This window comes from Mytilus galloprovincialis, chromosome 3 (assembly GCF_965363235.1).
Source record: "Mytilus galloprovincialis chromosome 3, xbMytGall1.hap1.1, whole genome shotgun sequence".
Lineage (NCBI taxonomy): Eukaryota > Metazoa > Mollusca > Bivalvia > Mytilida > Mytilidae > Mytilus > Mytilus galloprovincialis.
The window spans coordinates 25244196-25256151 of record NC_134840.1 but is presented as its reverse complement, the minus strand read 5'-3'; the positions used below and the strand labels follow the sequence as shown (position 1 = coordinate 25256151).

The 11956-nt window shown below is 32.2% G+C and overlaps 1 protein-coding gene across 2 annotated transcripts; it reads left to right on the top strand.

The window, feature by feature from the left end:
• Positions 1-55: 55 nt before the first annotated feature.
• LOC143067511 (cytochrome c oxidase assembly factor 6 homolog) lies at positions 56-7281 on the top strand. Of its 2 annotated transcripts, none has more exons than XM_076240831.1 (3): positions 56-189; positions 3862-4054; positions 7068-7281. In XM_076240831.1, exons 2-3 carry the CDS (start codon positions 3878-3880, stop codon positions 7188-7190), a joined length of 300 nt encoding a protein of 99 aa, XP_076096946.1. In that variant the 5' UTR covers positions 56-189; positions 3862-3877; the 3' UTR covers positions 7191-7281. The 2 variants fall into 2 exon arrangements, with proteins under 2 accessions (XP_076096946.1, XP_076096947.1); XM_076240832.1 differs by lacking the exon at positions 56-189 and adding an exon at positions 702-799.
• Positions 7282-11956: the final 4675 nt, after the last annotated feature.

Here is an 11956-nt window from a genome sequence, read left to right as displayed (position 1 = left end):
TCACAAAACTCTATCAATATAACAAATTTCAATAAATCAATAAACAATCAGCAAAAAAGTATTAATTTACATCAAAGATTTAAACCAGGAAAAAGCACTATTTCTACGCGTTATTAGTTCATGTGGGATGTTGTTGGTCATTTCCGTTTGTTTCATAAAACGAGTAATTTGTGTTGACATTGAGTAAAGGTATCTTGTTTTTGGAAGTTTTATATTTTAATACAACCAAACGGACAATTTCATATTAAAGCAGAAGTCTATTTGAAGTTCAAATCACAATGCTTATGAAACAAAATCAAAAATTACTTATTAAATTATTAAAAAAATATATATGATGCAATTTAATTGTATTTTTAAAAAAGAAGATTTTTTTTACAATTTCAATCTGGATAACTTTGTACCATGTCTGTTAGGTTTGAATCATTGTCAAGGACCTTTTGTGGGAAGTCAGGATTAGGTGTTTTTAAGCTCGGGATTCAAATGGGTTAATTCATTAAAATATTTTGATTTTCAACATGTTCAAGGTTGAATCCGGGTCCGTCCACCCTGATTTCGGGGTTACTGTTCGCCCTAGTTCCGTTTCGCCCTGAGACCGTTCGCCCTGATACCTGTTCGTCCCGGGTATGTTTGCCCTGATTTTAATTTTTTATTACAGTGTTGTGTTGTGTGTATTTAATTGAATATGTTGAAGTCTACAATTTCGCTGAATATTTACGATGTATTATGTTGTCTACAGCTAGCTGCTACTAGGTTATAAGTTCCTGTAAATTTCAGGACTACAAGATATTGTGACTTCAAGGTATTGAGAACTAAGTTAGTATCTGTATGTAATTACGTTACTAGGAAATTAGTTTTTGGGAATTTCGATCAGCACTACATTGTATTTTTAAATGTAAAACAACTGAAGACTAAATTATTTGTATGTAATGGCATATGTTGAAGTCTGTTGACATTCACAGAATATTTATTTATGATGTATTACGTGTTGCTGCTTTTGGGAAATAAGTGTCTCGGAATCTCACATACGTCACATGATACTGCATGTTAACGAGATCAGACCTCTCTGTCACAAGAAATAAACATGTACACTTCCATAGTTCCTGGAATAATGTTCCATAATCCACTTCCATATATATATAATAATGTCAAATTTGTCAAAACACACTTGAGATCAAAGAAGCCAGAGACATATATATGTCTCTGAAGAAGCCAAGCTGCGAAAAATAATTTCCCTTTCATGCCTAACAATTTGTACATCAGTGTTTTTACCCATCCAAGCTGACTATTTATTTGAGAAAAATGTTATTTTCATTATTAATCCATCAAAGACAATTCATATACCATGTATACCAATCAGTGATATCAAAGATTTCAAATTATACCTAATCAGCAATCAAAATTCAATCAACAGTACTTAAAAGTAATTATAAAATAAAGTGGAACAATGCAGCCAAGAATTTTATCTAATTAATATTCTGTATTTAACTTTTAATAGATATACATAAATTTTAATATATATAAATATATATTTCTTTCATTAATGTACTAACATTTATCACAAATGAAAATAGGGCAAACGAACCCAGGGCGAACGGATTACCAAGGCGAACAAACTCAGTGCGAACGAACCTAGGGCGAACATGTAATCAGGGCGAACGATCCCGATACCTTCAAGGTTGATAATTATATAAACAGTAATCATTCCAACAATTTTTTACATAAATTAAATATGCTTATCAATCTCGTATCAAAGTTTGCAAAAATAAGTATTTGTAATCTGAACTTGCCAGAACTTTTAACTACTTTGGATTCCTTGGAACCATTTATTTGCTTGCTATGACATTTTAGATTTACTTTAAAAGTTTATTCTACTACACATCAGAGATGGGTCCGATTACTTTCGATGTAATTGATTAAATTACAATTACTTTGTCATTTGTACGATTAAATTAAATTAATGATTACATCATTTCTGAAAGTATCTGATTAAATTAATGATTACATTGGCAAAGTAATCATGATTACATCTGATTACAATGAATTTAAAAACAAAACATTTTGAATGATGTGAATGAATAAACGTTCAATATAACTATAGCATTTTTGAGGAAGTATTTTATTTGGTTCAATTATAAAATGATAACTTCAAATTAAAGTTCATTTATTTAAATAAACACCAAATTTCACTACATATATATACATTACACTTTATCACCAATGATCTCTGAATTATTTTGAATTGAATTTAATAACGATATTTCATAATCAAGAGTTTTTTTGTTTGTCTTCTGACCTCTTTCATAATTTATATGTATTCCAAGTTGCAGTTTATGGAAGTTTAAATGTGGATGAAATAAAGTTACCAGTTAAAACTATGTTAAATTGTAATAGAAATGCTTAATCAAATTGTAAACAATATGTAAGTACTAAAAATCATTGCATTTTACATGTCCAGTCTAAACATGCTAAATACAAAAAAAAATTAAACAACATATTTGTCCAACTTTTAATTTAGTTTGTGCTAATTAGATAAATTTTCATGTCTGGTTTATCTTTTATCATATATATTTCCCTACAGCTATACTCAATTGGTAATTGCAATAAAAACAAACATTAATTATAGTCTCCTACCTGTCAATTCAAAGTTGACAAAAATCACAAAAATTAACAAAAGAATTATAATTCAGGGTTAAAAAAAAGTATTACTTGAATATATAACAGTTATTATCAAATATTAATATGAAGATCATTATAAAACGATGAATATACATGTATGTACAATATCTTTTACCAAAAAGGTATATAATTGTATTATATGTCTCTGCTTAGGCTTATGATGACTTTTCAATACTGTTACTTTATTTTTTACTGAAGTAGACATGCTTGAAGTAACCAAATCATTTTAGTTTGTTTAAAATTTATCATATATGAATAACAAAGAGGTTCATTTAATGACCAAAAACACTATTTTAGATTTTTTCCATTGTAATCAGAATGTAATCAAAAAGTAATCATGATTACAGGGTATTTTGAAAAGTAATTGATTAAATTAAATTACATGTAATCAGATTTTTGGCTGATTAATGATTACACTGATTACTTGAAAAATAGTAATTAATTACAGCTGATTAACGATTACAATTACAATTACCCCAAGTCTGCTACACATTTGAATAGTCCTGTGTGTCCCTAATGAGAAGCGTTACATGAACAAAAACATGCAATATGACATGTATATAGATATAAGAAGATGTGTTATGAGTGCCATTGAGACAATTCTCCAATCCAAATGATTCAAGTCTCAATTTGTAAAAGTAAACCATTAACGGTCAAAGTATATGCCTGTTTTTAACATTTTTGTTTAATATCCCAAAATTAATCTTATTCAGCATGTTTAGTGTACCAAAATAATGCCATGGTTAATTTTAACAAAACCTTTTGCAGTTGATGCATATACCACTATCCTTTCAATGGTGTAAATATATGAACAATGAAACCAGAGAAAAAATTGAGGTTTAATACCAAGGCCTGGTCCTTAAAATTTCAAAAACTAATTAAAATTGGTTAAAATTATTTGAAGGAAAATGATCAGCAATTTAAAATCTACTAAAATACCAAATGACCATAATTGGATGACAGGAATTATTTGCTTTCAATTATTAACAAAAATGTTGACTTTTCTTAAGTGTCTGTCTGTACTAGTACTTTTCAAAGACCTTTGCCATTTGATTGCTGTCTCTTTGGTGTATATTTCACATCTATTCTTACCGATCAGACGATGAAGTTTCTTCAATATTTATTTTGCCTAGATATTATATATATTATATAAATTAATATAAATAAGTTTTTTTTTCTTTTAAGTAGCTAAATGTGAAGAATGTCAGAATCTGTAGGTCCTATTTCTGGAAAAGCAGACAGAGAAAAATGTTGGGGAGCAAGAGATAACTATTGGAACTGTTTATCTAGACATGAAGAGAAACTAGGAAAAGAAAAAGCATCAGAAAAGTGTGCAGAACTTAGAAAGCCATATGAATCATTTTGTTCGAGAACATGGGTAAACTATTATTATTACATTGTATTTACCGGTAATTCATTTTTAGCTCACCTGACCTGAAAGGTCAAGTGAGCTTTTCTCATCACTTGGCGTCCGTCGTCCGTCGTCCTGCGTCCGTCGTCCGTAAACTTTTACAAAAATCTTCTCCTCTGAAACTACTGGGCCAAATTCTACCAAACTTGGCCACAATCATCCTTGGGATATCTAGTTTAAAAAATGTGTGGCGTGACCCGTCAAACCAACCAAGATGGCCGCCATGGCTAAAAATAGAACATAGGGGTAAAATGCAGTTTTTGGCTTATAACTCAAAAACTAAAGCATTTAGAGCAAATCTGACATGGGGTAAAATTGTTAATCAGGTGAAGATCTATCTGCCCTGAAATTTTTAGACGAATCGGATAACCTGTTGTTGGGTTGCTGCCCCTGAAATGGTTATTTTAAGGAAATTTTGCAGTTTTTGGTTATTATCTTGAATACTATTATAGATAGAGATAAACTGTAAACAGCAATAATGTTCAGCAGAGTAAGACCTACAAATAAGTCAACATGACCAAAATTGCCAGTCGACCCCTTAAGGAGTTATTGCCCTTTATAGTCAATTTTTAACAACTTTTCATCATTTTTTGTAACTTTTCTAAAAATCTTCTTCTCTAAAACTACTTTGCCAAATTTAATCAAACTTGGCGACAATTATCATTGTGGTTTATAGTTTAAAAAATGTGTCCGATGACCCAGCCTACCAAACAAAATGGCCGACATGGCTAAAATTAGAACATAGTGGTAAAATGCAGTTTTTGCTTTATATCTTTGAAACCAAGACATTTAGGGCAAATCTTTCAAGATTTTAATGTCCATCAGAATAAGATATATTCCCTCACAAATTTTCAGTTGAATCGGACAACCTGTTGTTGGGTTGCTGCCCTTAAATTGGTTATTTTAAGAAAATTTTGCAGTTTTTGGTTATTATCTTGAATACTATTATAGATAGAGATAAACTGTAAACAGCAATAATGTTCAGCAAAGTAAGATCTACAAATAAGTCAGCATGATCAAAATTGTTAGAGGACCCCTAAGGAGTTATTGCCCTTTAGAGTCAATATTAAACAACTTTTCCTCATTTTTGTAACTTGTATAAAAATCTTTTCTAAAACTACTTGGCCAAATTTAACCAAACTTGGCCACAATCATAATACTAGGGTATCTTTTTTTTAAAAGAGTGTCTAATGACCCCGCCTACCAACAAAGATGGCCGACATCAGTAAACACATTAACAGGTGAGCGACACAGGCTCTTGAGAGCCTCTAGTTTTAAATAGATAGTTAAACTAGATGTGTGGAAACGACACGATTGACCCCGTCTCGAAAGTTGAAAAACTGCAATTTCAACAACTCACGTATGATGGTAGTCTCACATATTAAAAATCAACTCAAAATTTAAAGGCATATAGAAAAAAAGGTCAACAATTTTTAAAGTCGTAAACCCTTAATTTTGACAAAAATCTGCGGAACTGAACTTAACTTAAACTTGATCTATAAATCTTCATGGTTAACTCACATACCAAAAATTAGCCCAATATCTGAAAATTTATCGAAGTCCAAATCCCATAATTTTGGCAAAAATTAGCAGAGCAGAACCTAACTTTAAATTGATCTATAACTCATCATGGTTAGCTCACATACCAAAAATCAGCCCAATATCTGAAGGTGTTAAGAAAAAGTCCAAAGCCTGTAATTTCGGCAAAAATGAGCGGAGTGGAACAAACCTTAAACTTGATCTGTAACTCATCATGGTTAACTCACATACCAAATATCAGCCCAATATCTGAAGGCATTGAGAAAAAAGTCTGTATAATGGTTTGTTGTGGAATGACAGAATGACGGAATAACGGACAAGGGTAAAACTATATGGCAACCACAACCTTGTTGTGGGGCCATAAAAATAGATTGCCTTTTTTTCTTTGAATGCTGTGAAACCTTTTATGCATATAATTATGATTTAATTATACTTGCTGGTCTGAGGAAATACTGTAAACCAACTTATTTTTGGTGGATACTTTATTTTGCGTAACTCAAGATTTTCAAATTTTCATGACTTATTCATAAAGGAGAGATCAAAGTTTTAAGTTTTAGTGACAATTAATTTCACATTATTCTTCTACTTGCAAAAGTTGCAAAAATAAATTACTTTTGAAAATAAAGTTGTATGAGGTCAAGAGATATTCTACTTTCAGGTCTAAGGATATCTCTGTGTTGACCTCATACACACATACAAGTTGTTCAGTCATATATATTTTCTTTTTAAAATAAATTTAAGGGTCCCATTGATTTTAAATTTATAAATGCATGGACTTTTTCAGTGGCAGATCCAGAACTTTTCCTAAGGGGGGGGGGGGGGGGGGGGGGGCGCTCCAGTCATGCTTCAATGATTCCCTATATAATCAACCAAATTTTTACGGCCCCCTGGATCCACCTATGTTTTTTTCTCTTTGGTCATATTGTTGTCTCTTTGACACATTTCCCATTTCCATTCTTATTTTACCATTATAATCATTCTCTGTTATCATTGTTTAAATTCAATATAAGGAAGTAGGTCTAACACAGGGCTCTAAATCATGTTCAACAAAACATTGTAAATATAATACTCTGACCAAATTAGTTTTTAAAATATACTTGTTCAACAACCTCTCAACAGTCTATTGTCAAATCCTATTTTACCCATGAGAGACTTTTAAATCCTATTTTACCCATGAGAGACTTTTAAATCCTATTTTACCCATGAGAGACTTTTAAATCAAATCAAACAAATCAAATAATTTTATTGGTGTAAATTCCTATACAGAAATGATACCAGCTGACATTTACAAAATACAAATACAAAAATATACCAAAAAACCCCCAAAAAACAAACATATTTTCTCAATGATAAGAGATACATATTTTATGTCTACATTGTGTGGAGGTTTTTAAAATATGCTTCTACATCAGTGATTTGAAATATTTTGTTATATTTTCAGGTAAAACATTTTGATAGACGGAGAGAATATTTAAAATTTAGAGCAAAAGTTGAATCTGGAGAAAACCCTTTACCAGAAGAAAAAGAGTTCAAAATTTCAGGATATAAACCAGAATCATCATGATGTTGTTGACAGATGTAATTTTATGTGATATTGTAAATATTTCATGTATTATACAGATAGCTAAAATATCAAATAAATCTTTCATATACTGGCATATGTTATTTCTGAAAGGAGTTGACCAAGAGGATCTAAACAAGGGACTTTCACTCCAAGCAAACCCATGATAGGACCCTGGTATGAAGTCTGGAGGGAAACAGAGCTTAATATTCATCTATGAATACATCTGACTTTGGACTTCACAATAGATTTGAGCCTCTTGCAATAGGTTAGATATCTTCTTTATGTTTTAGTCCAATCAGCAGAGAATGAAGGTTAATTTTCTCTGATATACTATTCTGTAATGTATACACTTTGTAAACTGTAAAGTCAGAAATTAATGGGAACATATAATATTACAAATTACTGATTACTTGTAAAAATGTAAGGGATCAAATTATTGTGATTGCAAAAAAAATCTGAACATTCCCCAAATTATGAATGAGTTTTTTAAATTGTGATTCTTATGCCGCCGCTGAATTTACAACATTTAATTATCGCAATGATTTCTGATTGATAGTAGTAGCAGATGACATTACATGATAAAAGAACAGCAGAGTCGTTTGAACATCTACTTTTGACTAAGATTTGAATCAAGATGAATGAACCAAAACAGAATATAAATACTATTCCCTGATTTTGCAGGTATGCCATGGTTTTCTATAGGATGGTATTTTTTCTGTATTTTACAATGATTTTCAGCCAAAGTAAATTAAAAAATTAAAGATATGGTATGATTGCCAATGAGAAGACTATTCACCCGAGACCAAAGGATGAGAACTTTAGCTACTATAGGACACTGTATGGCCCTCAATAATGAGTGAAACCCTTTTAATAACTCTTGCAGTCACCTACCTGTTGATATCACCATGCACAGTTTTTCTCCAATACAAAGATGATATTGATCCACATCTAGCAAAGATTGATGATAAGCATTGGTTGAACATCTCATGTTATTAAACAACATAAAAGTGTCATTTCCTTATCTATCAAGAACCATCATTTCTGAATGTTGAAGTGCAATTTGTCAATATGGAACTTGACCTTCACTTTGTTATTAAATTAGGAGCAACAAATTAAAATTTAAGTATTGGTTGGAACAGCTCATAAGTTATTGCACAATCAATTGGCAGCCCCCCAACTTCCCCTTTTTAATAATCTTTCTGAATGAACATCTATAAAAATGAAGGTCTTCCTACAAGCATCACATATTAAACATCTTCATCCAAGAAAATGAGATCAAAGTCAGATAAATCTTGCCAGACAGACATGTACACCTTACAATGATTCAATTACAATTTATGACAAAAATAAGCAAAGACCCATCGAAACAACATCTGATAAACAAATTTAATAATACTTTTAGATATTTGGATGATATTTTGGCTCTCAATAATGATGACTTCAGTATGTATATTAAAGAAATTTATCCTGCTGAACTTACTTTAAATAAAGCTAATACTAACAATGACCACTGTCCTTTCCTCGATCTTGATATCTATATCACTAACAGAAAGCTGAATACTAAAATTTATGATAAAAGAGATGATTTTTCATTTCCTATCGTTAATTATCCATTTTTAGATGGTGACGTTCCCTTGTCACCATCTTACGGTGTTTATATATCTCAACTTGTACGATTCGCTCGTGTATGTAACAATGTTTTAGATTTTAACGAGAGAAATTTATGTATTACTGAAAAATTATTACACCAGGGTTTTCGATATCACAAACTAGTCAAAACATTTACTAAATTTTATCATCGGTATAAGGACATCATTCGTAAATATAGCTCAACATGCAGACTTCTTATACGTTCAGGTATTTCACATCCAATTTTTTATGGAAATATTCTTTATAAAGCACAAAGGTGTCAGTATTCACCTCAAAAACTAACAAAACCTTAAAATAGACTTATTAAGAAGGGATATAGTTACGATACTGTTGTCAGGTCATTAAAGATTGCATATTTTGGCGTTAATATTGATTCACTTATAGGGTCTTTGCATCGGAACTAAACACACTTATTCAAAAACCAGTTGTTGGCATGACACGGGTTATGTTCTTCTCATATATGTTATGATGGTATGATACTAAACCCCTAACGGGAAGGATTGTGCCTGATGTTCATATGATGAAATCATAATCTTTCAGTCAGTTTAATTGAAGTCTGGAGCTGGCATGTCAGATACCTGCTAGTAGTCTGTTGTTATTTATGTATTATTGTCATTTTGTTTATTTTCTTTGGTTACATCTTCTGACATCAGACTCGGACTTCTCTTGGACTGAATTTTAATGTGCGTATTGTTATGCGTTTACTTTTCTACATTGGCTAGAGGTATAGGGGGAGGGTTGAGATCTCACAAACATGTTTAACCCCGCCGCATTTTTGCGCCTGTCCCAAGTCAGGAGCCTCTGGCCTTTGTTAGTCTTGTATTATTTTAATTTTAGTTTCTTGTGTACAATTTGGACATTAGTATGGCGTTCATTATCACTGAACTAGTATATATTTGTTTAGGGGCCAGCTCAAGGACGCCTCCGGGTGCGGGAATTTCTCGCTACATTGAAGACCTGTTGGTGACCTTCTGCTGTTTTTTTTTGTTTTTTTGTTTTTGTTTTTTTTCTATGGTCAGGTTGTTGTATCTTTGGCACATTCCCCATTTCCATTCTCAATTTTATTTAACAAATACAGAAGTCCTGCTACTTATGGTTCATGGAAAACAGACCAAAATACAAAAACTCAGCATTGACCAACGAAAATGAGGATAAATTCATGAATCTTGCCAAACAGATGTTCAGACGGACAAGGGTAAAACTTTATGCCCCCCTCCTCTACAGCCAGGGCAATTAAAAAGGTATTATTGCTATAACAAGAGGCTCTATAAAGTGCCCATACCACTCAGAGATCTATGTGAATCTTCGACAATGGCCACTCTCCAACATTGTAAACTAGAACATAATTGATGACTTAAATATTTTTTGTTGATTTTTATTTTCTGTTAAGAATAGAGAATGGAAACTGGGAGTGGGTCAAAAAGACAACCCATCAAAAGGGGCTTCAGCAAGCACATAAACAATAATGTTTACTAGTTCAGCGAAATGAATGCTTCAATAAACACCAATACATACAAATGTTTAGTGTCTATCTTCTATGGTTTTTGCCTGAAATGCAGCATGTAAAAAAAATAAATAAAAAGAATTTCCTAAGTACGCGGATGCCCCATCCGCAATATCATGAGGAACATTTGTACTAAGTTTCAAGTTGATTGGACTTCAACTTCAACAATAACTACCTCAACCAATTTGTTTAACCTGAAGTGGGACAGACGAACGGACAGATGAACAAATGACTGGACAGACGCACAGACCAGAAAACATAATGCCCATAAATGGGGCTTAAAAAGGGACCATAAAAATCATCATTGGAGGACAATAACTCACTGAAGTAGTCAACTACAAAAATCTGCCAAGTAGATATATTAGCAGATATTGACTTGCTGATAATTTTGCTTTCTTAAGTTTCTGTCTATCATAGTTTTCAAGATAATATGCACAAATAAATTAATGGGAAAAATCTTTCCATATGTGCAATTATCTCTATGAGGAGAATTCTGTTGTTTTTGGCCATGTTTGAATTATTCCATTCAAAATATCTTTTCGATTACTGTTTTCAAGTTGAAAGGGAAAACTGAGAAAAAAATTATTAAAATACTTATTTATGGGAATTTTCTCGTACCAGAAGTTGTTTGACAGGTTTGATGTAAAAATGAACAAATCAAAATGATGTAAAATGGTCAACTCCATATGATGGCACACAGTCATCCCAACTGGTCTCTGCATTCAGAAGGTTATTTATCTCATACAGTACTCAAATATGCTCTATGATATGGTCTGACAGCTTCACATGAAGGAAAACAATAATGTTATGTATGCTGGCTTTCTGTCTCTCTGGTCTAAGGAGTTGTGGTTATAAGCCTAAGGTGTTATTAACAACATACTCCAAAAAAACGGTAAAAGCCCTATAACTGCAATAACAAGAATGTGTCTATAGTACACGGATGCCTCATCCGCACTATCATTTCCTATGTTCAGTGGATCTTAAAAATGGGGTAAAATCTCTCATTTGGCATTAAAATTCGAAAGATCATGGCATAGGGAACATGTGTACTAAGTTTCAAGTTGATTTGACTTCAACTTCATCAAAAACTGCCTCAACCAAAAACTTGAACATGAAGCGGGATGGACAATGAACAAACAAACGCACAGACCAGAAAACATAATGCCCATAAATGGGGCATAAAAAGGATCGACTAATTTGCTGGAATAATATGGTTATCTTCAAATGATCCTTTTAAGTATGAGAGTTTTCTGTGAAATCACCTCAGCAGAGTTGCATTCACAAGGTGTTATTGTTAAACTTCTAGAGAAAAGTCCGACGAGTCCTATAAAGTTATCAAGCGTACTTTACTTTTCTTCATTGGCTAGAGGTATAGGGGGAGGGTTGAGATCTCATAAACATGTTTAACCCCGCCGCAATTTTGCGCCTGTCCCAAGTCAGGAGCCTCTGGCCTTTGTTTGTCTAGTATGATTTTTAATTTTAGTTTCTTGTGTATAATTTGGAGTTTAGTATGACGTCCATTATCACTGTACTAGTATACATATTTTTAGGGGCCAGCTGCAGGACACCTACGGGTGCGGGAATTCTAGCTACATTGAAGACCCATTGGTGG